The 27,792-nt window shown below is 60.1% G+C and overlaps 1 protein-coding gene across 5 annotated transcripts in view; it reads right to left on the bottom strand.

The window, feature by feature from the left end:
- Positions 1-106: 106 nt before the first annotated feature.
- RAB11FIP5 (RAB11 family interacting protein 5) overlaps positions 107-27,792 on the bottom strand; it is a 41,684-nt gene continuing 13,998 nt past the window's right edge. The window contains exons 2-6 of one of the 5 annotated variants that reach the window (XM_038135665.1): positions 24,685-25,124; positions 22,086-22,752; positions 9,062-11,458; positions 2,647-2,827; positions 107-1,819 (exon numbers count right to left, since the gene is read on the bottom strand). In XM_038135665.1, coding sequence (XP_037991593.1) covers positions 1,607-1,819; positions 2,647-2,827; positions 9,062-11,458; positions 22,086-22,752; positions 24,685-25,124 — 3,898 coding nt within the window. In that variant the 3' untranslated portion in view covers positions 107-1,606. The remainder of the gene's footprint in view (positions 1,820-2,646; positions 2,828-9,061; positions 11,459-22,085; positions 22,753-24,684; positions 25,125-27,792) is intronic. The other 4 variants (XM_038135666.1, XM_038135667.1, XM_038135668.1 and 1 more) reach the window with 4 other exon arrangements.

Below are 27,792 nucleotides of genomic sequence, written 5' to 3'. Positions count from 1 at the left end.
GGGAGCACCAAGAGCCTGCCTCGAGCTGCAGAGGAACCCCAGGAATTAGAGCTCCTCCAAAGCTCATTACTGTGTCCAACCTCATTGTCAACCTCCTGACCAACACCTGACCCACCTTGAACTTATTAGGTCTACCCACAGGAAAGATGTAACCCCATCTAACAAAAATTATACCCCACCACATTATTTACCCCACCATAATTATACCCCACCAAATTATACACCAGCCCCACACTTTCTCCATCCTCACTCCATCCCAAAGTGCTGCCCTGGGGAGTGTTCCTTATCTGTGGAGACTGAGGATGGGCTGGGATCCCCTCAGGCCTTCAAGGGGGTCCCTGTAGCCTTGGCCAGCTTGCCACCCTCACCCCAAACATAATTTACTGCAAAATTGCAAACAAAAAGGGAAAATTGGCACGCCAAGAGATCACGTACTGAATTTGATGAAAATTGCAACAGACGAGTTTACAACTGGAACAAAGGAAAGAGTCGTGGTCTCACGCTGCTGCACCTTTGGGTGTCACTCGGGGGTCAGCAGGGCACAGAGCTGCCCCTGAGCGGACACTGCCCTGGAGAGCTGATCCCAGCGTGTGCGTGTGACCGGGGGAGCAGGCTGGGCACTGCCCTGCCAGGATTTGGGAATTCTGGGCTGTGCCAGGAGTGTTTGGGGTGCCTGACCCCGCGGGGGCCCTGCAGAGGGGTCAGACCCCGCAGGCCTTGCTCTGGGGGCATTTTCTGGCTATGCTGGACAGACGAGGCAGAGGCAGGGCGGAGAAGCCGTGAGCAGCCATTCCTGGGAATGCTGAGTGGAAATTCAGTGTGGGCTCTGCACTCCTTGGTCCCTCCGGGGCACAGCAGCCCCTGCTGGGAGGGGGCTGCACAGGATCTCCTGGGGCACCGTGCCATGCTCCCTTTGCATATTCCCAGCGCAGCCATGAGGGAGCCAGCCTGGCACTGGTGCTGTGACAGAGCCAGCGTGGCCCTGCCAGGCTCTGACGCCACCCCCGGGGCGCTGTCCCTGTGTGCAGCATCTCCCACAAGTGTGGTGAGGGAGTGGCACAAACTGGAGTTGGCTCTGCACCCTTCACTGGGGGTAACTGGGGCAGGAGGGGAAGGGGCGTCCCACAGGCCCTGGTCAGGAACGTGCTGGGGGAGCCTCACTGGGTCTCAGTGTCCCCAGTGTCACCCACCAGCCCAGCAGCCAGGGGACACCACCCTCAGGGGCCACAGGAGGAGGAGGAGGAGTGTGGGCAGAGGAGCAGCAGCAGGATGAAGTCACGAGGAGATGGTTTCCAGCTCTCAGATGTCCAGGGGTCACTTAAAGCTCTGGCAGGAGGAGTGCCCAGGTGGTGGCACTCGGTGACAGCGACGGGAACCTGGGGTGGGGAGGGCTCTGCTCCTCCCCACAGGGTGCTGGCTGCCCACCACCCCACAGCTGCCTGGAGCCGAGCTGGGGGAAGCTGGGGCCGGGAAGGAGCAGGTGACCCTTGCTGCTAACTCTGGGGTTGAAGCCGCTGGAGCCCTCGGGTGGGAGCAGGGGTGCAGGGGTGCTGGCAGCGTGGTGGCTGGGGCGCAGCTCTGCTGGCTGCTGCTGCCCTGGGCAGGCTCACGGGGCCTGGCTGCCCCCCAGCGGGATCTGCAGCAGCGTGGGGGACTGCTCCATGATGCGCACCAGCAGCTGGTCAATGTAGTTCTCCAGCTCGTGGATGTGCTCCTCCTTCTTGCTCAGCTCGCCCTCCTTCTGCAGCAGCAGCTGGATCAGCTCGTCGTGGGTCAGGTGGTAATACTTGGCTGACTGGTCCAGCTGGGCAGGGTCCTGCTGGGAAGCCAGAGGGACGTTCAGGGACCGGGATTAAAACCTCTGCTCCTGGCAATGTTTGCAGGATGCAGCGACAGCCAGAGCACTCCTACTTTCCACGTCTGTCTTTCCAAACTGGAGAGGCAGGAGCAGCACAGGGGACCCACAGAGACCTCGTGTGCTCAAAAAGCAGCAGCTGAACTCCCTGCAGCACCCACAGGGGGCAGAGACCCGCAGGGTTCTGCTTGTCCTTCAATCAGGTGAACCCCAGCAGCATTTTCTGCGTGACACTGGGGAGGCAAAGGGAGTGGGAGTGGACAAAGGGATGGAGGGGTCACCCTCAGAACACCCTCTGTGTCCTCAGAGGTGCCACAGGTGCTTTGCTGGCCCCAGCACAGCAGTGTTTGGAGCATATCCAGGTCAGCAAAGCTTCAGGAAGGACCTTCCCCCTGCCAGGATCAGGAGCCCTTCAGAGCATCAGCCAGGCAGCTCCTACACCTTCCACCCCTTGTGGAGACCAGGCTGGATGGGGCTTGGAGCACCCTGGGACAGTGGGACGTGTCCCTGCCATGGCAGGGGTGGCACGGGATGGGATTTAAGGTCCCTCCCAACGCATTCCATGTTTCTACAAGCAGGGATTCACCCGCACACTGCACAGCACCACCCCCAGAGCAAAGCAGGAGATGGGAGAACCACGGGGCGAGGAGCTGCAGAGCCCGTGGGAGAAGGGAGCAGAGCAGCCCACGGCCCTCACCCACCCCATGGCAGGCCCTGCTCTGCCTCCCCCCACAGCAGCTCCCTGCCCCTGCCAGCAGCACGCCTGCAGCAGGTGTGGCACAGCCTCCTACCTTTACCTTGGGGTCGCTTTTGTCCGGCTGGGCGGGGGCCAGGGGCTGGACGCTGCTCGTGGTCACTGTCTTCAGCCTCTCCAGGCCATTGCTCAGCGCCGAGCTCAGGCTGGCCCTGGGCTGCTGCTTCCTCTCGCTGGAGCCCTCCTGCACTGCACTCAGGGGCTTCACGGGGTGGGGGCTGTGGGCAACAAGGGTGGGACAATCAGCACCCCCAGTGCTCCCTCTCCCTGGCCTCGTGCAGGGATGGCACCGCCCAGGAGACTGAGGAACCCTGGTGTCTGTGCCACCCAAAGCTCTCCAGCTCCAAGGAGAGCCAGCAGGGCAGAGCCCTGGAGCTGCTCCCACCCAGACAGGAGATGGGGAGCCCCAGCACACGTGTTAGGCTGGCTGAGGTCCTGGTGCCCACACGTGCACTGCCCATCCTCGCTGGGAACGCTGTGGGCCACCACTGCCGGCTGCCAGGGCTCAAACGCAGCTCCAGTGTGATCAGAGCCTGCTGCACCCACTGCCCAGAGCAGCTTTTGCTGCCCAGCGACCCCCAGATCAGAATGGGGTCACCCCTGATGCTCCAGCCCAAGAGTCGAATGTCAGCTGCCTGAAAGCCACCACAGAATTTGTCCCCCTCCACGAGGCCAAAAGGAGGGTGAGGAGCCAGTTAAGGGGGAATTTGATTTTCATTCATTTTTGTCTCACTTTTCACCAAAAAAAAAGGTTCTTTCTGGGCTTGAACAAAGTCCAGTTCCTTCTCAGCGTGATGGAAAGAGAAGTGACCTGATACTCCCTCCCTGCAAGGAGCAGGCATCCTTGGGATGGAAACATCCAAACCTCCATCCACTGGGATGGAAACGTCCAAACCTCCATCCATTGGGATGGAAACATCCAAACTCCATCCACGGGGATGGAAACGTCCAAACCTCCATCCACTGGGATGGAAACATCCAAACTCCATCCACGGGGATGGAAACATCCAAACCTCCATCCACTGGGATGGAAACATCCAAACGTCCATCCACTGGGATGGAAACACCCAAACCTCCATCCACTGGGATGGAAACATCCAAACCTCCATCCACTGGGATGGAAACATCCAAACTTCCATCCACTGGGATGGAAACATCCAAACCTCCATCCACTGGGATGGAAACATCCAAACCTCCATCCACTGGGATGGAAATATCCCAAGCTCCATCCACGGGGATGGAAACATCCCAACTTCCAAACGTCCATCCACTGAGATGGAAACATCCAAACATCCATCCATGGAGATGAAAACATCCAAACATCCATCCATTGGGATGGAAACACCCAAACCTCCATCCATGGAGATGGAAACACCCAAACATCCATCCATGGAGATGGAAACATCTGAACCTCCATCCACTGGCATGGAACCATCCAAATCTCCATCCACTGGGATGGAACCATCCAAAGCTCCATCCACTGGGATGGAACCATCCAAAGCTCCATCCACTGGGATGGACACATCCAAAGCTCCATCCATGGAGATGGAAACATCCAAACATCCATCCATTGGGATGGAAACACCCAAACCTCCATCCATGGAGATGGAAACACCCAAACATCACTGAGATGGAAACATCCAAACATCCATCCACTGGGATGGAAATATCCAAACCTTCATCCACGGGGATGGAAACATCCAAACCTCCATCCACTGGGATGGAACCATCCCAACTTCCAAACTTCCATCCACTGGGATGGAAACATCCAAACCTCCATCCACTGGGATGGAAACATCCAAACCTCCATCCATCCACTGGGATGGAACCATCCAAAGCCCCACCTGGTTGCTCTGCAAAGCTCTCACAGGTGACAGCCCCACCTGCTGTGTGTCCCAGCAGTGCTGTGTCCTCACGCCTTGGCCATGGTGATGGGATCAGGACATACCAAGGATGTGGAAATCCTCTTCCACCACGATGATGCCTCCCGCTGTCCCTGTGCTGGGAGGGGACAGCACTGGCAGCCACCCCCCTGCTCCAGCAAGCCAAAGGATCAGCTCCTCCCAAGGGACAGCACAGGGGCAGCTCCGATCTCCTCCCTCTGGGACAGGACCAGGGAATGCTGGAGCTGGGCCAGGGCAGCTCAGGATGGATTTTAGGGTAAGGTTCCTCCCCAGAGGTGCTGGCACAGCCCAGGCTCCCCAGGGAATGGGCACCAAGGCTGCCAGAGCTCCAGGAGCCTTTGGACAGTGCTCCAGGGGTGCCCAGGGTGGGATTTTGGGGTGTCTGAGCAGGGACAGGGTTGGATGGATGCCTCTGGCGGGTCTCTCCCAGCTCAGCACGCTCTGAGATTCTCTGATCCCCTGGCAGAGTTGTCCAAGCACAAGGACAGAGGCCAGCACTCCTGGGAAGGATGAGAGGGATCCCACAGCCCTAAGGGGAGCCACTGACAGTGCCAGGGGCTGCAGGATCTGCTGTTCTGCACACCAGGCTCAGCACTGCCTGCTGGGACTAAACCCTGACCAGGAGCTACAACCAGCAGGACACGGCAGGACCGGGGTGAGGAGAGGGCTGGGGGAGCCACCAAAATGTCACTGTCACCTTGTGACAGCACAGAGACCACAACTGGAGCGTGGCTGGGAACCTCCCTGGGACCAAGCTGCCCCGGGAAGTCAGTGGGAATGCTTGGGTGTGTTTGGAACAGGGAGATATTCCCACCCAGGGGTGGTGACAGGCAGCTGCCAGCCCCATGGCCAGCGGGAACAGTCCCTGCTGCAGGGCTGGAAAAGGCACTTGTGGAGAGAATTCATTATCCTGCTGCTTCCCACTGAGGGTGCTGCGTGCAGGGCTCGGCTGAGCAGAGCAGGGCTCCCCTGCCCCATGTGTCTCTGGGAGGATCCAAGAGCTGGAGACATTCCTGCAGCTGACTTTGTCCTGGGATGCTGGCACCAGGTCCTCCAGGGGAGCTTCACACCTCACACCAGGTCTGAAGGTCTGGTGGACCTGCCAAGAAGCTGGACCAGCTTCCTCTCCTGGTCCATGAACATCAACTGGAGCGTGGAAGCAGCTGCCCAGCAGCTCCTGATCCAGAGCTGCATCCCAAGTGGAGCTGAGGTATGATGGAGCTTAAGGCCAAGGTGGAACACCTCAGGGTGACACTGACCCAGCCCTGTCCCCCTCTCTGAGCCAGCCTTGCCCTGTCCCAGCTTTCACTGGTGCTCCCAAGGTCACTGCAGAGCACAGGGGAAAACCAGCTGCATTTCCCTCAGCAGCTCCCAAAGGGAGCCTTTAAATGCTGCTCACTCAGAGAGAAGGAATCCAAGGGAATCCCTCTCCCATGGCCCTGGAGCACCACAGCACCCAAGGGCCAGCTCCCCATGGAGCAAGGGCCCAGAGGAGGAGGGGGAATGGCTGGGCTCGGGATCAGCTCTCCAGGTCCGCCCTGGGTGGGCCAAGCCATGCTCCCAGCTCCAGGGGCTCCACGAGGATCACCGAGATGAGGTGACCTAACCCGACACCTCATTTTCAGAACAGTGATTCTCCGATTCCCTCTTGACACGAGGGAGGCACAGCCTGTGCCACCACTCGGTACCTGGGACATCCCCAGTCCTGTCACCGTGCCACAGGATGCTGGGCCAGCCCCACATCCAGAGGAGCAGGAGCTGCACAGCTGCTGGATCCCAGTGGAGCAGGAGCTGCACAGCTGCTGGATCCCAGTGGAGGCCAGGAGCTGCACAGCTGCTGGATCCCAGTGGAGGGGCAGGAGCTGCACAGCTGCAGGATCCCAGTGGAGGAGCAGGAGCTGCACAGCTGCAGGATCCCAGTGGAGGAGCAGGAGCTGCACAGCTGCAGGATTCCAGTGGAGCAGGAGCTGCACAGCTGCTGGATTCCAACACAGCAGGAGCTGCACAGCTGCTGGATCCCAGTGAAGGCCAGGAGCTGCAAAGCTGCAGGATCCCAGTGGAGGAGCAGGAGCTGCACAGCTGCTGGATCCCAGTGAAGGCCAGGAGCTGCAAAGCTGCAGGATCCCAGTGGAGGAGCAGGAGCTGCACAGCTGCTGGATCCCAGTGGAGGCCAGGAGCTGCACAGCTGCTGGATCCCAGTGGAGCAGGAGCTGCACAGCTGCTGGATCCCAGTGGAGGCCAGGAGCTGCACAGCTGCTGGATCCCAGTGGAGCAGGAGCTGCACAGCTGCTGCATCCCAGTGGAGGCCAGGAGCTGCACAGCTGCTGGATCCCAGTGGAGGCCAGGAGCTGCACAGCTGCTGGATCCCAGTGGAGGCCAGGAGCTGCACAGCTGCTGGATCCCAGTGGAGGCCAGGAGCTGCACAGCTGCTGGATCCCAGTGGAGGAGCAGGAGCTGCACAGCTGCTGGATCCCAGTGAAGGCCAGGAGCTGCACAGCTGCAGGATCCCAGTGAAGGCCAGGAGCTGCACAGCTGCCAGGCTCCTCCAGGCAGTGGAGCTCCCAAGGCACGGCCCCAGGCTGTCCTTGGGGTCCCTCCTGTCCCAGGGATGTCACACATTCCCAGAGGCACCATCCCCAGGCCCTGTCCCCAGGAGCAGCAAAGGGTCCTCCACACACCCGGGAGCTGCAGCTGATGCTCCCTTGCCCCAGCAGCCACACAAGATGACCAAAGAGGAAGGGCCATGGGACCCCACTCTCCGTTTCCAGCTCTCTCGAGGAGGCCCTGAAGCCCCTCACCCCAAACTCTCCCCAGGTCCCCGCTCCCCTTCACCTGCAGACCCTTTTGTTCCAGCCAGGACTCAATGCCCATTCCAAGTCTGAAGTATTTCCTTTTTTCCTTCCACCTTTTTTCTACCATCTTTTCCTCATCTGTGTGCCGCTGGCAACTCCAACAGGAGATGATCCTGGGAAGGGAAGCATGGCCACAGGGCCTGGGAAAAGATCCCTTCCAGCCTTCCTCCCTCACCTGGGACAGTTCTCACATCTCCCCAGTGCTATAAAGCAGTTCAGAGCCTCAGAGCCCTCCCCAGAGGCCTCAGGAGCTCTTCAGAGGTTCCTCAGTCACAGCAAGTCTCCAAAAGGTGCTGCAGGAACCCGAGCAGGGAAGTTCAGGAGCTCCTGGCCACGTGTCACCACAGAAGCCAGCACTGATATCCAGGACATGCAGCTCTTGGATCCCAGCCCACTCCAGGGCAGGCCTGGATGGATGCACAGGCAGGGCTGGGATGGCCAGGAGCAGCTACTACCAACGCACTCCTGTACGTCCCTCACGGCCTCAGTGACCCCGTTGGGACTGCAGGACACTTCTCTTTCCATGAAACAACAAAATCCAGGTTTGTGGGCAGCAGCCCTGCAAATTTTGAAGAAGGCTATCTGCTGGTGGATGAATAATCCAATTAAAAATGACCGGAGGGTCTGGCTTAAGAAAGAAGAGTAAATATCCTGTGACAGACCCAGCCAGGTGCCGCCTTTGCTCCTGAGATCACTCTGCACCTCATGCTCAGCCCAGGGAGGGATGCCCTGGTGGAAGGACTGGAGCTCAGTGAGTTCTGCTGGCCCCATCCTCCCTCCCCTCCTCTCCCCAGGGCCACAGCCCATCTTGCTCTTGGGGCAGGTGGCATTTCAGCGTTTTGGTGCCCCCAGGAAGCTCCATTTGCCTCATGATCAGTGAGGCTGATCAGGAAATCCCTGCAGGAGCTCAGTGAATCCCCTGGGCAGGCAGAGCCCAGGCAGACCAGGGGAAGGAGAACCAGGAGAATGAGATGAACTGAAGGACACAAAGCAAGACTCTGTGCCCTGAGCTCACCAGCTTTGCTTCGTGGCATTTGTACAGACCCAGGAGTGACCTGGGAGGAGGAACAGCCCCTTCTTTCCACCCTTCCCATTCCCACCAGCCTCAGGGCTAAATCCCACGTGCCTCATCACCAGGGGACACCTCGGCAGGAGGGAGGGCAGAGGGGCATTTCACCCTGGTGAGGAAACTCTTTGTTTGGCTATGGACAGAAGGTTTTCAGTACCCAGTGGGCACGTGAGAGGAAAGCAGCCAAAGCTGGATGGATGGCGAGGGCAGGGGCAGCAGCTGTGCACATGCCATGAGGGAGCTCAGGAGAGCACAGACAGCCACAAGCTCTCCTGGCAGGCACGGGAAAGGCATTTCTTCTGCAAGCACGGGGGGGATGATGGAGCCAAAACCAGCGCTGGGTGCAATGTGCGTGCAGCTCTGGATTTCCAGCTGGGGCAGGTCGTGGGTGCACGGAACCCTTCGCCCTGGCCACACCAGACACCAGTGGCCACTGCCCCCAGCACCCCAGAGAGCCAAGGCTCCCAGCAGCTTGGGCTGGGCTCCCTGGGACCAGGGGCAGGCGAGGGAACGGGAGCTGCAGCTCCTTGGAGCGAGCCCAGCTGGGTGCAGCCCTGCCAGGAGCAGGGGGGGGCCAGGGCTCGCCTCTCCCACACGCACGCCCTTCTCCTTCCCCGCAGTGCTCACCTGCTCGTCTGCTGGCCAAGGGGCTTCTCAGCCGGCCGTGTCTCCCAGGGCAGAACCAGGAGCGCCGAAGCTTCCCCGGGCTGCGGGCACGGGCAGGGCCGGGCGGCGGCGCGGCGGGCGGGGACCCCCGGGGGGGGCCGGGGGGGGCCACACGGCTCGGGGTTAGTGGCAGCCACGAGGAAAGGGGTGGAGAAGGCCAGGGGCTGGCTGACATGCAGGGGGGTAGCGTTAGTGGGCTGCAAGCCGTGCCCGGGGGCTTCCTCCTGCGGGCTGCGGAAGCTGAAGTCGCCCTGCTCAAGCTTTTCGGGCAGCACAGCTTGGACAGGGATGGGGGCTGGGGGCCTCTCCACGAAGGGGTTGCTCAGGGAATTGGGGCTCAGCGCCAGGGTGAAGGGGTTTCTCGGGACTGAAGCTCCCTGCGTGTGCCTCTCTGCCCTATCTGGCTTCCAGAAATCGGCTTTCTTGAAGTCTATCCTGCTCTCTGCCCAGCGCCCCTCGGGCTCCTTGCTGGCGGGGGTCCTGCTCTGCTCTGCCTCCTCGGGAGGGGCACGGGGCTCGGGCTGCTCTCCTGCTCGCCCCTCACCATCGTGGCACGCCAGCTGCAGCTGGGATGGACTCTGCCTGCGTTCTGACCTTTGGGGCTGCGGGTGTGGGTGCCCGGCTGCCTCCTGCTCTTCCAGAGCTGTCCAGCTGGTCGGCTGGCCCAGGTCTAGCTTGGAAGGTGGGTTTAGTCCTGAAATACTGAGCTTCTCAGGGAACAGCTCCTGTCTGGAGGCCGTTTCCCCCTTGGCACTGTCTGTGGCCCCCTGAGGGGATGAACGGGGCTGGCTCCAGCTCTCCTCAGCACCCGAGCGGTCCAGTCCATCCAGGGAGAACTTGGATATGCAAGTCTCAAACTGCTCGGCCACATCTGTCTCGTTCATCTCTGATGGGTGTTCCCCCACAGAGGTGTCCCCTGTCCCCAGCTGGCCAGCTGCCGAGTCCACAGCAGCAGCTCTGGCCCCCTCGGACGCTGGGAACTCGCTCCCGGCTTCAGCGGCGTCCGCTCCCGCTGCGGGCAGGCTGGGAGACGCTGGCACGGAGAGCTCGCTGCTCCCGCGGCTCCTTGGCAATTCCGCCCCTGCTCCTGGGCCCTCTGAGTCTTCCCACGGCTCCCGTTTGCCTCGCTGGGTGCCACCAGGCTCCTCCTCCTCCTCCTCGCCGTCCCCCACGGCCGCGAACCGCCGGGGGGGTTTGGGGGGCGGCAGGGCCGGGCCGGGCAGCGGCTCCGGGCGGCCCTGGGGCGCTGCCCAGGGCGCCAGCACCACGCGCCGCTCGCGGATGTCGGAGCTGAACTTGAGGAGGCCGTCGCTGGCCTCCAGCCGCATGCTGGCCTGCAGCCGGAACACCGAGCTGCGGATGTCCAAGGCGCCCTCCGGGCCGCCCCCGGGCTCCGCGCCTGCCTCGGGGAGCCTCCGGCCCGCCGCGTCCCCCAGCACCCGCGGGGGCACGGCCACCACGGCGCCGCCGGGCAGGGCCTCGGGGGCCAGCTCGGGGGGCAAGGAGCTCCTGGGGAGCGCACGCGTGGCGGCACGGGACGAGCTCTGCGCTTCGAAGGCGCCCTCGGCCAGGAAGGGCGGGTGCGGGCCGAAGGGGCCCCGGGGAGCCGCGTGCTCCTCGGCGCTCTCCGAGGGCTCCTCGGCGGTTTCTGTGGCTATGGTCATCCAGCCGTTTGTCCCCGTGCTGCAGGACTCCTCCTCACCGCTGTCCCCTTCCTCCCTAGCGCTATTTTCAGTGCTCAGTGCTGTTGAGGCCTCTTTGTCCCCGGGGTTGCCCGAGGCAAACGCGGCCGTCCAGACCGTGGGCGCGCTGCTTTTCCTCCTCCTGGCCATGGAGCCCGCCGACACGGGGCTCAGCACATCCTCAATCACCGTGGCCTCCTGGGTGGTGCTCACTAGGTTGGCCCCCACGTCTAAAGTGGAGAAATTTGTCCAAGAGCGGAGAGCTGCAGGGATTTCAGCGGCCTTTTCCAGCACTTTGGAGCCCTTCTGGCAGGGCGGCTCCACCGAGCTCTCCGTCGGGCTGGCTCTGTCGGGGTCGTCGATGAAAGCCATGCCCTCTGCCGCCACCGAGGCAAAGAAGTTCTCCTTCTTCCGCTCCGGTTTGAGCCTGCTGGTGGCAAAGGCATCGAAGGTATCGTCCCACTCCGAGGGCAGCGGGGGGACGGCGGGGTCGGTGTCGGCAGGAGGGAGCTCTCCCGGCGCTGGGGGAGTGGTTTCTGGCACGGGGACACCAACGCTCTGGGCTGGAGACTCCCCCTCGGGGTCTGTCTGCCTTGGGGAGCCAGAGGGACCGCAATCCTCAGAGGAATAAAAGCTCCCAGCGACCTCTGGCGCAGCACGCGGCCCAGGCGGGAAACTAGAGAGAAAGTGAGTAGGTGAAGGAGAATTTAGTACCTGGTCAGCGAGGAGCTCCTCAAAGAAGGGATTGCTCTGCAGGGAGTTGAGGAATGGGTTGGTGGGGGCCAAGCATCCGGCCTGTCTGTCTCCAGGAGCGCCAGGGAGGTTAGAGCTCGGCATGCTAGCGGGAAGGGCAGCGGGGCACGGGGCAGGGGAGCAGGGAGCAGAATGAGAAGGAGCATCTGAGCTGGTTTCTACCTGAGGAGACACTTCCAGGCTGTGGAGGGAAGACAGAACAGTCCTCCTGGTTAATGCTGTGACAGGGCTGGAAGCACACACCACACACACCACAGACGCTCCGCTCCAAGCAGCGCAATGACCAGCTCCATGCCTGGCTCTGGTTAGGCACAGCAATGGTTATGGAGTCACGGCGTGGTGGAAAGGGCATGCACGACACCCAGGCAGGGGCAGCCCTGCTCCCAGGACACTCCTCCACACTCCCCTTCTGCCTCAGCACGCCCAGGAGCCAGAGAGGCTTCCCCACCTCCTGCAGCCCGACGACTCGCCCGGTGAGTTCGTCCCGGTGCTGGTGGCACCCAGGGCAGGTGGAGCACCAGGAGCAGCCCGGGCTCTGGGATCAGGGTCACCTGAACCCGTGCAGGCACACTGAGGAGTCCTTCCCACTTCACCCCAGTGCCTCCACACTGAGGATGACCAGGATGGGAACACACACGGAGCTCACGCTTGCACAGGAGGGAGGGACAAGAGCCCAGCAGGAAGGAGCCTGTGGCCAGGACAGGGCCCTGTCCCCACTCTGGACTCTGCCCCACCTCCCACATGCCCCTTGTCACATCACTTCTGCCCGAGACGCCTGAAACCCCAGGGGGATCCCAAGGTGGAAGGAATTCAGCACACCTGGAATTCAGAATCTCCCCCCAGGTGAGGCTGACAGGGCCCTGCTGCCTGCTCCAGCAGGACTGAGGGACCTTTCCTGGGGATTTCACTGATCTTCCTTTGGGAACTGCTCCAGCAATGTGGAGTCACCACCCCGAGGGGGCTCACCAGGCTCAGAGGTTTTCACATCACAGAGCGGGGCGTGGCGTGGACACCCCACATCCGTCTGGTGCTCTGACTGCCACGCTCCCTCCATTCCCTTGCCTCACCCTTGGGAGGAGCAATCCCATCCCCAGGACAGGAGACCTGGCCCTGCCCCGTAACAGATCCTATGGGATTGATGCCCCCTGCACCAGAGACCTGCAGAGAGTTCCCCTCTTGGCTGGGGAGAGATATGGGCGTGGATCAGCCAGCTCTGGGCACGCCAAGGTTTTTAAGAGGAAGGAAGAAATGAATTGCTTTGCCGGGGTGCCCAGGGTATGTCCAGCCCTGGGGCTCCACCCTGGGATTTCCTGCCCAGCTGCCGGGAGGGCTTGCAGGTGGCACTGCAAGATCACAAAGTTGCTTGGACAACTATTTCCACGTTCCTGTGCATCCACCAAGCGCCTCAGACACATTTGAAAGCACAAAATGCCATCTTGAGGCAAGAGCTGACGCTGGGGATGGTGCGGCTGGCCGGTCCCAAAGCAGGGAGGGCGTTGGGCTGGCAGCACCCCAGCCCAGGAGTGATGCCCCCACCATGGGCACCCCCTGCTCCCACTCCTGGCAGCTGCACAGCCCCTTCCCACATCCTGCTCTGAGCAGCTCCTTGGAAAGGTGCCCATTGAGGCCATCCCTGCCACCAAAGTCCCCTGTGCCAGTCGGGGGCAGAGAACACTCCTGGCTCTGCTCCAGCACCCATGGGACACCACTGAAGGGACCTGGCAACCCAGGGACAAAGAAAAGCCTGGGCCCCTTCCTCCTGAGTGAGAGCTGCACTCCCTCTGGGCACACACGGCTCGTGGGTGCCCTCTCCTGCTGTCACAAAGCAGCCTGGTGGCCGTGCCCAGCCTGGGCCACACCTGGCCCTGCCCTGCTCCGTGTCCTCTTCTGCCTGGCCCAGGCAGGAGCAGCCAGGAACAAACCCCACAGCTGCAGCCCAGCTCCTCCCAGGCGTTTTGAGCTCTGGGTGAGCACACAAAGCCTCCAGAAGTTCTGGGAGAAGCTGATGGACCCTGAGGCACAAACCACCCCAGACTGGCAGCCCTCTGTGTGGAGGGAAAGCTCTCCAGGCATTCCCAGCCTGGAGATCAGCAGAGGCTTGGACCTTTTTCCCCAATCCCCCTCGAATCTGAGCTCCCAGAAGAGGGGAGCAGCTGCTCGGTACCTCAGCTGGGTGAGTTCACAACATCCACAAACAGATTTAAACGGGGCAAACCATGGCAAATTCTCCTTCCCAGCTGGAAGGGGAAGGTGACAAGGGAAGGTGACAAGGTCCAACCACCAGGATCCCAGGGTGGTTGCAAGGGGCACACGGCCCTGCCCCACCTCTGCTTGTCCTGCTGGCACTGCTTCCATGTCTTGCTCCAGACTGAGATCCAGCCTTTGTGCTGAGTAAGAGCAGCCAGGGCCTGATCCAGCTCTGCTGGGCTCCAGCCCTAAGAGGCTGCAGAGCACTAATCAGCTGCAGAGCATTAATCAGCTGCACTGATTAACGAGCCCTGGCTGCTAACAACCGTGCCAGCTGCCAGAAGCTGAGTGGGTGAAGTTCCCTCCTCAGGGGTGGCTGATGCCAGAGCAGCCATTCCAGGTGCCTGGGATTGCACCAATCCCCACCTGCACAGGTGCAGGAACAGCTTCGAGGCCTCCTCAAACCCCTGGGATGATCCTGTCTGCATTCCCCAGGTCACCATGGAATGGTTTGGGTGGGAAGGGGCCTTAAAGCCCATCCCATTCCACCCCTGCCATGGCAGGGACACCTCCCACTGTCCCAGGCTGCTCCAGCCCCAGTGCCCAGCCTGGCCTTGGGCACTGCCAGGGATCCAGGGGCAGCCCCAGCAAATCTGGGAATTCCAGCCCAGCCCTTGCCCACCCTCCCAGCCAGCAATTCCTTCCCCAGATCCCAGCCCAATCTCCCCTTTCCCAGTGGCAGCCATTCCCTGGCTCCTGTCCCTCCATCCCTTGTGAAGTCCTGATGGGGCTCAGGAGGTGCTGGACCTGCTGATGTTGGCTAAATACGTAAAGACAGAACTTGAATCCATCTTTGTTGGATTCTCATTTTCCTCCTCCAACTGCCCTGTAGAAATTTCCTTTCTGCTCCTCAACCCCATTCCTGCTGGGACTCACTGGGGTTTCTTCAGGGGCTCCTGGCTGCAAATTCCAGGCAGAAGAATCATGGAACGTTTGGGCTGGAAATGCCCTCTAAGATCACCAAGTCCAACCACCCCTACAGTGCCAAGGTCATCGCTGACCCCTGTCCCCAAGCGTCACATCCACAGGGCTTTTAAAGCCCTCCAGGGATGGGAACTCCACCCCTGCCCTGGGCAGCTGTGCCAGGGCTGGACAAACCTTTACAGGGAGAAATTTTCCCACTATCCAGCCTGACCCTCCCCTGGCACAGCCTGAGGCTCTTTGAGAATCTGTGACTTTCTACTGGGATTTCAAATTGCAGCATCACTGTTTGCCCCCATTCCTTGGGATGAGCATCCCTGCCCTGGGACCAGCCCCCATTCCTCGGGATGAACATCCCTGCCCTGGGACCATTCCTTGGGATGAACATCCCTGCTTGACCCCATTCCTTGGGATGAGCATCCCTGCCCTGGGATCAGCCTCCATCCCTCAGGATGAACATCCCTGCTCTGGGATCTGCCCCCATTCCTTGGGATGAGCATCCCTGCCCTGGGACCAGCCCCCATCCCTCGGGATGAACATCCCTGCTTGACCCCATTCCTCGGGATGAACATCCCTGCCCTGGGACCAGCCCCCATCCCTTGGGATGAACATCCCTGCTTTGGGACCAGCCCCCATCCCTTGGGATGAACATCCCTGCTTTGGGACCAGCCCCCATCCCTCAGGATGAACATCCCTGCTTTGGGACCAGCCCCCATTCCTTGGGATGAACATCCCTGCCCTGGGACCAGCCCCCATCCCTTGGGATGAACATCCCTGCTCTGGGACCAGCCCCCATTCCTTGGGATGAACATCCCTGCCCTGGGACCAGCCCCCATCCCTTGGGATGAACATCCCTGCCCTGGAACCAGCCCCCATTCCTTGGGATGAACATCCCTGCCCTGGGACCAGCCCCCATTTCTCAGGATGAACATCCCTGCTTTGGGACCAGCCCCCATTTCTCGGGATGAACATCCCTGCCCTGGAACCAGCCCCCATTTCTCGGGATGAACATCCCTGCTTTGGGACCAGCCCCAATCCCTTGGGATGAACATCCCTGCCCTGGGACCAGCCCCCATTCCTTGGGATGAACATCCCTGCCCTGGGACCAGCCCCCATCCCTTGGGATGAACATCCCTGCCCTGGAACCAGCCCCCATTCCTTGGGATGAACATCCCTGCCCTGGGACCAGCCCCCATTTCTCAGGATGAACATCCCTGCTTTGGGACCAGCCCCCATTTCTCGGGATGAACATCCCTGCCCTGGAACCAGCCCCCATTTCTCGGGATGAACATCCCTGCTTTGGGACCAGCCCCAATCCCTTGGGATGAACATCCCTGCTTGACCCCATTCCTCGGGATGAACATCCCTGCCCTGGGACCAGCCCCCATCCCTTGGGATGAACATCCCTGCCCTGGGACCAGCCCCCATTTCTCGGGATGAACATCCCTGCTTTGGGACCAGCCCCAATCCCTTGGGATGAACATCCCTGCTTGACCCCATTCCTTGGGATGAACATCCCTGCCCTGGGACCAGCCCCATTCCTTGGGATGAACATCCCTGCTTGACCCCATTCCTCGGGATGAACATCCCTGCCCTGGGACCAGCCTGGCACTGCCAGGAGCCCTGCTCCGAGCCCAAAATGCCCTTTCCCACCCCTTGAGGGGGGATGCTGGAAGTGCTGGGTGAAAGCAGGAGTGGAGCACGGCAGATTCCTCTAGAGGGAAACCTACACTTGCCTGATGGGAGCAGCTCTGTGCAGCACTGAAACGCTGACTCACCCTCCTCCTCCTCCTCCCGCTCCTCCTTCCCCTCCCATTCCCAGCACACGGCTCCGCCAGCCAAAATAAATCTCGGGTGCCTCCCTGCCCTCATTTATTTGTTTGGCAGCACTTCACAGACGCCTTTGAGCCTCGCAGCAATAAAAAAAAAAAAAAAAAGGAAATAAAATATTGCTGAGCAACCCCCTGATGGAAAAAGTCCACTGGAAGCAGCTTGCTCAGCGCAGGGGATGCGTCCCTCGGGATCCCGGGCTGCTCCCAGGCTGGGCAGGGCTCCGCAGCAGCAGGAGCAGCAGCCCGGGCAGGGGCAGGCAGGAGCCAGCGCTGCCGTGCTGCGGGAAGAGCTGTGCCGCAGCCCAGGGACACCAACCCCTGCAGGAGGGCAGGGCCCGGCTGCGCCGTGCGTGCCGCTCCCAAAAAGCCGCTTTTGGCCCCGTTTTCCCACGGACGGGGCTCGCCGGGGTGGGAAAGCACAGGATGGGGGTGCTGGGCATCCCGCAGCCCGGGCAGGGAGCAGGAGCCTCCTCCCGGCGGCAGCAGCAGGGCTGGCACAGCGGGGACTGTGCAGGAGGGGCTTGGGAAGGGATGGCAACAGCAGCCTGGCACATTTTTGTACAGGGTGGGAGCACCCGTGGGAAGGAGTCAGGGAATGAGTTTTAAATAGGAATTCCAGAGGTGGAAGGACTGGATTTCTCTGTAATAAATCACCTATAACAATCCATAAATGATCTGTAATAATTATCTGTGCAATGACCACTTTGCTCTTCCCTTGGGCCTCACCTGTCCATCACCCCCATTCAAATGGACAGATCTTCCTCTGCAGACATTTGCCCTCAAAAACACTGGAATTAAAAAAAAATAGGAGAAATCTGGGCAGTAGGAACCCAGGGAGATGCCAAGTTCAACCCCCAGTTCCCACTTTTAGGAGTGGGAGTGGGGCTGTGCTTCTCCTGGATGGCTCCAAAGCACATCAGGGCTGAGCTGGTGCCAGCTCTGGGTCCCATGGATTCATCCCTGCTAGCCTCAACGCCCTGCTTTCACATCGTGGCCTTCATCTTCCTCTTGCTCAGCCTCTGCAGCTTCCCAGGCTCTGCTCTCGGGGTCCTGCTGGCTCTGGAGGGGCTGCCACAGGCTCCAGGCTCCATGGCAGCCTGGCCCAGCACTCTGCTCCAGCCATGCCAAGCCTGGCTCCCACTGCCAGCCCGTAGCAAGGGCACGTTTTAGGAGCACATGAGGAGCAGGGAGAACTCAGTATCTGGCCTCACTGCTGGATCCAAGGCTGTGGGCTCTGGGAAGGGGCTTGAACCTGAAAATGGAAGTGGAGCCCCTGCTTTTATAGGACAGAGCACAGCTTCCTCTTTCTCCTGCTGCCAGGCCTCAGATGCAGCCCCATTTTATCATCAGGATTCTCCCCAGGAAGCAGGAGCTGCAGAGCTCTGATAACACTGGAGGAAGGCCTGGAAACATGTAAAGAATTGTTTGAGCCCCAGGCTCTGCCTCAAATAAACCTGCTGAGCTTCTTCCTTACACACAGCCCTTAACCACTGACATTCAAAACAACAACCCCCAGCCAGGCTTTATTCAGCCTCCAAAGAGCAAACGCCACCTTCCTACTGCTCCATCCCCTCCAGAATCAAAGCCTGGAGCTCCCGGGGATTAGCCAAGCCAGGGATGATGAGCAGAGCCCTTGGGACCTGCTTTCCTGAGAAGAACCAGGGAAAACAGGCTGTAAATAAGGGCTGAAGGCAGAAATGGCCAGGTCTGTCCCCAGGGAGAGCACAGGCAGGTTTGCAGAGCCAGCTCCCACGCTGAGGGCTCAGCAAAACCCACCCAGCACACAACAAAACCCTCTTTGTAAGCTGCAGCTAAACCCAGCCCAAAGCAGCACTCCTTATTTTGGGAAGGGTGTGCTTGGCAGAGCAAGTGGGTAAAGATCAGCTGTGCCAGGCTGGGCTCTGCTGCAGGCAAACTCAAACCATCCTTCTAATTACAGACCTTTTAACTAATTACAGGCTGGGGTTCCTGGGCTGCCAAAGTGACTGACTTTGATGCTTTCTCACCACGTTCAGCTCTGGGTTAAACTTGGCCTATCCAAGGTGGCCAAACAGGTGAGAAGGTGCTGCTGGCAGAAGTTTCCAGAGTCAGGAGAGCAGGAGGGGTAAAGTCCTTTCTGCAAAGAAGCCAAGACTTAAAACTGCTCAGTTCAGAGGCTGCTTCTCTCCAGAGCAAGGGTTAGTCCAGCTCTAGGAACAGATGGACACCCACAGATGGACATCAGAGACCCCCAGAGAGCAGAGAATCTGGAAAGGTTTGGGTGCAAGGGACCTTAAATCCCTCCCAGTGCCACCCTGCCATGGCAGGGACACCTCCCACTGTCCCAGGGTGTCCCAGTGTCCAGCCTGGCCTGGGGCACTGCCAGGGGTCCAGGGGCAGCCCCAGCTGCTCTGGGCACCTGTGCCAGGGCCTCACGCCCTCCCAGCCAGGAATTCCTTGCCAAGATCCCAGCTGGCCCTGCTCTCTGGCACTGTGAAGCCACCAAGACCTAAAAGCTCTTCCACAGCTTTGACCTGAACCAGCTTGGCCCACGAGGTCACTCAGCGTAAGGAAGCAAAATGGAATCAGAGAGGTCAGTTGTGTATAATTAAAACGAGTAATGGTGTCCTAATGAACGGCCAGGAAAACTGAAGCACTGGGAAGAGCGGGGCAGAGACAAACCCTGTCCCTGTGAGGATGGACAGGGCCCTTCTGCAGCAAATCAGGCCTGGTCACCAATGATCCCTGGAATGGTCCCCAGAGGTTCTCAGCTATCCCAGTCCCTGGTTCTCAGCTATCCCAGTCCCTGGACACCGGGAGGGAGACTCCTTCCCAGCCAGGCAGCTCCAGCACTTCCCCATCCTCCAGGAGCTCCTCCCAGCTCCTCCTCCCAATCCCCCTGCTCCAGCTCAAGCTCACTATTTCCCATTCTCAGTTGCAACCTGCACCTAAAGCCCTCCCGGATGCTCCTAAGCACCCCAGAGGGGTTCTGTGGATTGCTCCCCTGCAGCCCATGCTGCTTGGAATCCATCCCTGGCTTTGGGGAGACGACCCCAGGCAGAGGAGCTGCTGCCACAGCTCACCCAAGTCTGTGCTCACAGGCAGACAAAGTGCTCAGCAAGGCAGCTCCCAGCAAAGCTCAGCTTGGCTGAGCCTGGATTAAACTGCGAGTGCTGCAGGAGAGTTAAACAAAGCCAGGGAGGGGAACTCAGGGAGAGGGGCAAGGCTGGGGATGAGCGCAGGGAGCTGGCAGAAAGCAGCGGGGTTTAGGGGCACTCCTGGGGATTGTCCCTGGGTTGGGTGGACAGGGAGCTGAGCTCCAGCCGGATCTGACACCCCTGCCTGGAAATCAGAGGATCATGGCCCTGCCTGCCTCCTTGCCAGGACTGCCAAGGGGGGAAAACCTGCTGGATTCTCACCCATCTCCCAAGGAAAAGGGAAAACCTGCTGGATTCTCACCCATCTCCCAAGGAAAAGGGAAAACCTGCTGGATTCTCACCCATTTCCCAAAGAAAAGAGGAAAACCTGCTGGATTCTCATCCGTTTCCCAAGGAAAATGGAAAACCTGCTGGATTCTCACCCGTTTCCCAAAGAAAAGGGGAAAACCTGATGGATTCTCTCTCATTTCCCAAAGAAAAGGGGAAAACCTGCTGGATTCTCTCTCATTTCCCAAGGAAAAGGGAAAACCTGCTGGATTCTCACCCGTTTCCCAAAGAAAAGGGAAAAACCTGCTGGATTCTCACCTATCTCCCATGGAAAAGGGGAAAAACCTGCTGCCTTCTCACCCATTTCCCAAGAAAAAGGGAAAAACCTGCTGGATTCTTACCCATCTGCCAAGGAAAAGGGGAAAACCTGCTGGTTTTGCTCCCATCTCCCAAGGAAAAGGGGAAAACCTGCTGGATTCTCACCCGTTTCCCAAGGAAAAGGCCCCAGAGAGAGATGCCGAGGGCAGCTCCATCCCATCCCACCCCATCCCATCCCACCCCATCCCACCCCATCCCACCCCATCCCATCCCACCCCCGCTTCCCTGGCTGCCTCAGGCACTTGTGGTGTCACTGCCTGGATTCAGCAGGATTTTTAAGCCTTGATTTTTTATTCTGGGCCTTAACCAGCGGGTTTCTTACCCCAAAATTAGAAAGAAAAATTAAAAGAACGCTCTTGAGCGGGAATGCTGTGTCCTTCCTCAAGGACAGGGTGCAGAGTCCGGAGTCCTTCAGGCCCATGCACAAACCCTGCCCTGGGATGTGACACCAAAGCACTGCCAGGGCTCTGAGCCTCCTGGGAACCCCAGAATCACAGCATGGTGAGGGCTGGAAGGGACCTTAAAGCCCATCCCATTCCACCCCTGCCACGGACAGGGACCTTCCACCGTGCCAGGGTGCTGCAAGCCCCATCCAGCCTGGCCTGGGGCACTGCCAGGGACAGGGAATGCCAGGGATGCAGCACAGCAGCCCCCAGCCCTGCTCCTTCCCTACCATGCACTTTGTGGGACTGAGCTCCAGGCCCGTGGGATGGGACGTTCCTGATGTTCCCGACCCAGGGGAGCAGCTCCTGCCTGTCCCAGTGTCCCCAGCTCTGCCTGTGCAGCCCCAAGGCCACCACGAGCACGACACCTTCCCGTGGAAAGGGGCAATTTTGGGGCTGGTGCTGGGGCCAGGCTGAGGGATGTGCCCATCCCTTCACAAGTTTAACCCACGTGGGAGCCAGGTTTTGTGGAATAAACCAGGAGTGCCCTCTTCATTAAAGGAGGCTCAGACTGAACCAAAATCCTTCTGCTCAATAAATGAGGTTAAAGTCAGCCCAGATGAGAAAATCCCTCCAATAAACCAAGCCTGCAGACTGGAGCAGCTCTGAGTGCTGCTTGTTTTCTCTGGCTGATTTTAACCCCATTTCCTGCCCCACACTGACACCACCCTCGACCTCTGGACTGCCAGCTCAGCTCCAGGGGGGACACGGGTGATAAACTCCTCCCAGGAGCAGCACAAACACCACAAACCCCGAGGATCTGGAGGGATGAACTGCCACACAAAGCAAGAACAGCTAGAGGTTCCTAACTGGGGGAAGGGAAGGCTGGGTGGGCTGGGATTAGTTACTCTGGGAATATCAATGATACCTCATGAACCAAAGTGCTGCACCCTGACCTGACCCCATAGGGGGGTGTGGGGTTCCTAACAGGAATGTGGTTACCAATCCCAGTATCCCACATCCACCCTGACTGCCAGGGAAGCTGTTCTAGCTCATTAAAGGATAACGAATCTGTATTTCCAGGCCACAGAACCACTTGGTGCGACCACACTGAGCCTCACCTCTGCAGAGGGAAACCTCTCCACGGAGGGGATCCCTCCATCCCTGAGAGCAAAACACATCCCCCATCCAGCAGAGGGGGCTTCTGGCAGGAGCCAGCAGAGGATCCAGGAAAACCCCCTTCCCTTTGAGGCATTTAAGAGCAAGGAAGCATTTCCCCTGCTCTGCCCTTGCCTGAGCGCTCCCAGGAGCACCCAGGAGCTGCTGGAGACGGGAATTTGGGGCAGGAATCACCAGCCTGGGCCTCCCCAGCCCCTTGCACTGACCTGGGTTTCTGAGGGGACTCTTTGGGCTCCTTGGACCCAAACCAGCCGCTCTTACTCCGCTCGTCCCCCGCGGCCGAGGCGTGCGCGGGGGTCCCTCTGTCCCCCTGGCCTTTGCCCCCGTGGTGGAAGAAGCCTCCCTTGGCTCTCTTGTCCTCCTTCCTGGTGTCCTCGGGCGCTCTGTCCTGGGCTGGCTCGGCGGGGAAGCCCGGAGCAGCCGCGGCCTGGCCGGCTTTGCTCTCCTCCATCCTGGCCCTGCCCAGGTGGTTGCTGAGGGTCACGGCCTTGGTGGACACCTTGAGCTCTTCCTGCAGGGCCAGGCTGGGAGGGGACGGGATGAACCTGGGCTCGTCCCTCTGCTGGGCCCTCTCCAGGCCGCCCAGCCCCCAGGGCGCCTCGTGGGGCTCGGGGTGCAGCGGGGTGAAGCCCAGGGGCTCGTCCTGCCGGCGGGGCACGGGCAGGGGGGCAGAGGCGGGCAGGGCACGGGGGGCCGCCTCCTCCCCGTACACGTGGCTGCCGTTGATGCACAGGGACGAGCGGGAGCCGGGCTCCTTCCTGGCCTGGGGGCTCTGCGGGGCGCTGGGCTGCGGCGCTGCGGGGCTGACCTGCGACACGTTGTCGCTGAAGGCTCTCTTGTGGCTCAGCTTCGGCGAGGCCAGCAGCTCCTTCACTGCGGGGGCAAACACACGACACGTGAGGCCACGGGTACGGCGTCCTCTTCTTCCACCTGGACACGCCAAAGAGCGCTGGGAAACCGCCCCGGCCTTCTCCCCGCCAGGGGATTATCACGAAATCCTTGGAAAGCACAGCAAAGCACAGCTTTGGAAAGCTCTCTGGTGCAGCTGGGATGTGGCACGCAGGACCTGACCCCTCTCTGGTGCACCTGGGACATGGCACACACACGAAATCCTTGGAAAGCACAGCAAAACACAGGCAAAGCACAGCTCACTGGTGTGCGGCCACACTGGGGACACAAAACTGTCCCCGAGCACAGCAGGGGACACCCCCAGAGGAGGCTCTGCACCATGACAAAGCCATTGTCCGAGAGGATCTGAGCTTGATAACAAATGCAAGGAACTGCTCAGAAGCTCCCTAAAGGGTTTTAAAGCTTCCATGTGATGTATGAGTGTGCACCGAACAAGAGATGAGGGTGCCATGAGCTCCAGGCCACTGCTCGGTGTGATGAGCCAGGAGGGTCCAGTGCCTGCCTCTCCCTCCCACTGCCTCGAGGGGTGGACTTGATCATCTTAAAAATCTTTCCCAACCTTAACAACTCCGTGATCCTTTGATCTCGTGGCCACTGCCAATTTTTGGGGGTAAAATTCATGAGAACCTGAGGAAAACAACTGACAGCTGCTCGCCTCTCCCCGCTGGAGATGCTGCCTACTTCACAGAATCGTGGAATGGTTTGGGCTGGAAGCAACTTCAAGATCACCCAGTTCCAGTCCCCTGCCATGGGAAGGGAAGCTCCCAGTAGCTGGAAGGCCCAGCCCAAGGATGATGGAACCAGCACAGGAATGTCACCAGCAGAGCCACAGGGCCTCCCCGGGGACTCCCACCCGACCTGGCAATGCCTGTCTCAGCCAACTGAACCATTTAACCATGTATTTGTTTCCAAGGGAGAATTAATTCCCTACAAGGGCCTTTTTTGTTTGTAAATGACTGCCCTGGGAGTGCCAAGAGCTCAGATTGTTTTAATCACCCGAGCCGGCCGGTTTGGGCTTTGCCTTCGAGCTGGAGGCGGCTCATTAGAGAGAGCAGTGCCCCAGGGCAGGGCCAGCAGCTGCCAGCCCAGCACAGCCCAGCTGGGCTCAGCCCAGCCCAGCTCAGCCCGGCCCAGCCCAGCCCAGCCCAGCTCAGCTCAGCCCGGCTCGGCTCAGCTCAGCCCAGCCCGGCCCAGCCCAGCCCAGCCCAGCTCAGCACAGCCCAGCCCAGCTCAGCTCAGCCCAGCCCAGCTCAGCCCAGCTCAGCCCGGCCTCTCTGCTCCGAGGGGCTGAAAGGAACAGCCCTGAGGAACCCCAGATGCTGGGAGCTCATGGTGCAGGCACGGAAAAGCAAAATCTGGGATGTTCCTCCCGTTCTGGCAAACGCCTCTGTGCCAGCACACAGGTCTCGGGGATGTCACCTCTTAGTGACAGCCTGGAGCAAAGGAGGCTCAGGGGGGCCCTTGTGGCTCTGCACAGCTCCTGCCAGGAGGGGACAGCCGGGGGGGTCGGGCTCTGCTCCAGGGAACAGGGACAGGAGCAGAGGGAACGGCCTCAGGGGAGCCTCAGGGTGGGCACTGGGGACATTCCTCATGGAAAGGGCAGGGGTGGGATCCCCATCCCTGGGGGGATTTCGCAGCCCTGTGGCTCTGGCACCTGGGGACACAGTGAGTGGTGGCTCTGGCAATGCTGAGGGAACAGGTGGACTCCATGATCCTGGAGGGCTTTCCCAAGCTAACCAATTCCACACTGCTGGTTCCATTCCTGGAATGGAATAACCAGTGCCCAGGTGCTGCTCTGAGGCTGGGTAAGCCATCAGCCCACAGAGCTGCACGGCCCCCTCAGCAGCCCCTTGCACAGAAAGGCAGGCAGCGGGGGATTAGCCCTGATCCTCTTACCAGAGCGCTCGGTGGACAGGCTGCCGTGTCTGCTGGGGGACCTGGTCACCTCGGGGACGTTGGCTGCCAGGCTCAGGCTGGCAGAGGAGATGGTGCTGTCGGAGCCCAGGGACGTGCTGGACTGCGTCAGGGACGACCTGCGCAGCTTGTTCTTCAGGAAGAAGCCCTTCAGCTTGGACTTCTTGCCCCCGAGCTCCAAGTCGTCCTCCATGTCCAGGGCCGCCATGCTGCTGGGGATGATGGCAGAGGCCGACTCCAGGTCGTACTTCTTCTTGCCCGTCACCTTGTCCTTCAGCCTGCCCAAGGGCGAGCGCGCCTTGTCCTTCACGGACAGGTCGAACATGCTGGCGGTCAGGCTGTGCCTGGTGAACTGGATGCTCACCAGGATCTCACCACGCTCCTTCTCCTTCTTCCCAGCCTTGGAGTGCAGCTTGTGCCACCTGTGGCCAGAGGGGAGACAAAAGGGAAGGGCCCTCTGTCACCTCCCAGAGCCACAGGCCGGGAGAGCTTTGAGGAGAGAAAGCACCAGGGATACCTAGCACGAATTTCTCCAGGGAAAGGGCTGGAAAACGTTGGAACTACCCAGGGAGGTTTGGAGTCCCCGTCCCTGGAGGTGTCCAAAGAGTGCCTGGATGTGACACTCAGTGCTTTGGGCATTGGGGACTGGACTCAATGATCCAGGAGGGCTTTCCCAACCTCGGTGATGCTGGGATTCCAACCCAAGTGTCCCAGGTATCACCTAAACCCCGAGTCAGAGACACAAACACCCCACACGGAGGTGGCACACAGGACCTGACCCTTCCGTGGCGCACCTGGGACGTGGCACACGGGACCTGACCCCTCCCTGGTGCACCTGGGACACGGCACACAGGACCTGACCCCTCCCTGGTGCACCTGGGACACGGCACACAGGACCTGACCCCTCCCTGGTGCACCTGGGACGTGGCACACACGACCTGACCCCTCCCTGGTGCACCTGGGACACGGCACACAGGACCTGACCCCTCTCTGGTGCACCTGGGAGGTGGCACACAGGACCTGACCCCTCTGTGGTGCACCTGGGATGTGGCACACGGGACCTGACCCCTCTCTGGTGCACCTGGGACACAGCACACAGGACCTGACCCCTCTGTGGGGCACCTCCAGCTCCATCTCCATCCCTGTCCTCACCCCAAACGCTGCCCTTCCACTGCACAGCCTGGAGAGCAGCACCTCCCCGAGCCCTCCAGACAGCACTGTGATTCCCAGGCAAAGCTGGCTGCTGTGTCTGGAAGGAGACAAAGCCAGCGGCGTTTTGTGCTCGTGGTTTGAATGTCCCAGAGCCGGTGACTCGGGGATCCTCTCAGCAGAGGCTGACCCACAGTGGCAAAGGAGCTCAGCAGCATCCATGAAATCAACTTCCTGCCAGTGTGACTCCAGCAGAGCTGCTCAGGGCTGCCTGGCAGTGTCCTTGGATCAAGGCTTTAGAGGGTGATGCCTCCCGGGAGCTCTCTGGGGGCAGCAGCAGCAGCTGAGCAGCTCCAAGCCCACCCAACACAAGCCCACCCTTCCCAGGCTGCTGATGTGGGGCAACTCCCACACTGCCACAGCAGGGTCCAGAAGGAGCTACGGGCCATGCCCAGCACAAAGCTCCCACTGATTCCAGAGGATTCCTGGGAATGCTTCCCACTCACAAAACCCCTAACGCAGACTTTGCTCCAAAGCTGCCCGTGGAAATGGGGGAACATTGGACAAGCCTCCAAAGCACTCCCTGCACAAGGCAAACACACCCCCAGGATCCCTTTAGGGGCTGGTGCTTCCTCAGGGAATGGCTGGGAGCTGGCAGGGCACGGAGCAGCCTCAGGAATGGGATGGCACAGGGGTCTGGACTGCTGCCAGAGGGGAGGAACAGTGGCACTGGGGACACCAAAGCAAAGACACGGCCAGAGCCACCCCTGGTTCTCCACTCCCACATTCCAAAGGGGCAGCACCAAACACAGGCCACCAGGGAACCATGTTTCCCTGTTCTTTCCCAAAAATCTGTTCCTTTCCAAAAATCTCTTCACTCCCCCATCTCCCTGCCACTCCAGGCACCACTTCCCAGGGGTGCAGCAGGATGAGCAGGAACCCAGCACAGCCACTGCCCTGATCCCACCCAGATCCAAGTTTTAAATGAATTTCTGATTGCAATTCCTCTTAACAAGGCCCAAGGAAAGCTGCAGACTCGGGACAGATCCTGTTTCTCCATGTTGTGCTTCCTGGGAGCAACGGGAGATGAAGACACTTCTGACATGCATTAACAATTTCCCAGAAAATAAAAATCCCACTGGTGTCTTACACCCACCCGGAGAGTGAAGGCACTGAGAAGAAAAAAAACAGGGAACAAAATGGGACGGGGTGGGATGGAATGGGGTGGGGTGGGTGTGACCCTGCTGGAATCACCAGGGTGAGGAACAAACTCGAGTTGTGTCCTCCAGGAGCTCCTGAATTTCTGCCAGGGAAGTTATCACAGCCTGGATGAAGGGAGGAGCTGGAGGTCTGGGAATGCTGCAGCACAGCCTGGAAGTGTCCCAGGCCAGGCTGGACACTGGGGCTTGGAGGAACTGGGACAGTGGGAGGTGTCCCTGCCCGTGGCACTGGATGCCCTTTAAGGTCCCTTCCAACCCAAACCAGTCTGGGGTGCCACGAAGGGGGCACAAAATGCCCTCATTCCCTGATAAATATCCCAGGGGCACAGCTGGCAGCACACAAGGGCAGGAGGGAGGGACAGTGCCTGGGACTTGGCAGGGCACAGAGCTCAGTCCCAGCCAATCCACTCTATTCCCACCACTCACTTATCCCCAATGCCCGCTGCAAAACGTTCAGTGCTCAGGCTGCCAGCTTGAAAATAGCCAGGCAGGGGGAAAAAAACCATAAAATCCATGGGGAAAGGCAGCGTGAACCCCTAAGAGCAGGGCAGGGCTGAGCCCCTGGCAGGGAGCAGCAGCAGCTCCATCAGGAGAACCCTTCCCAGAGGACTGGAGGGGAAAAGGCTGCCTGGAACACCCCCCAGGGCATTCTTCACTCGAAGGAGGGGCTGGAAGCAGCTCGGGAGGGAGGGAAGGGCTGCAGCAGCCTGGCAGCTGGGGA

Source organism: Motacilla alba, chromosome 4 (assembly GCF_015832195.1).
Source record: "Motacilla alba alba isolate MOTALB_02 chromosome 4, Motacilla_alba_V1.0_pri, whole genome shotgun sequence".
NCBI classification, from domain to species: domain Eukaryota; kingdom Metazoa; phylum Chordata; class Aves; order Passeriformes; family Motacillidae; genus Motacilla; species Motacilla alba.
The sequence above is the reverse complement of the archived record's forward strand: the minus strand, read 5'-3'. Positions and strand labels throughout refer to the sequence as shown.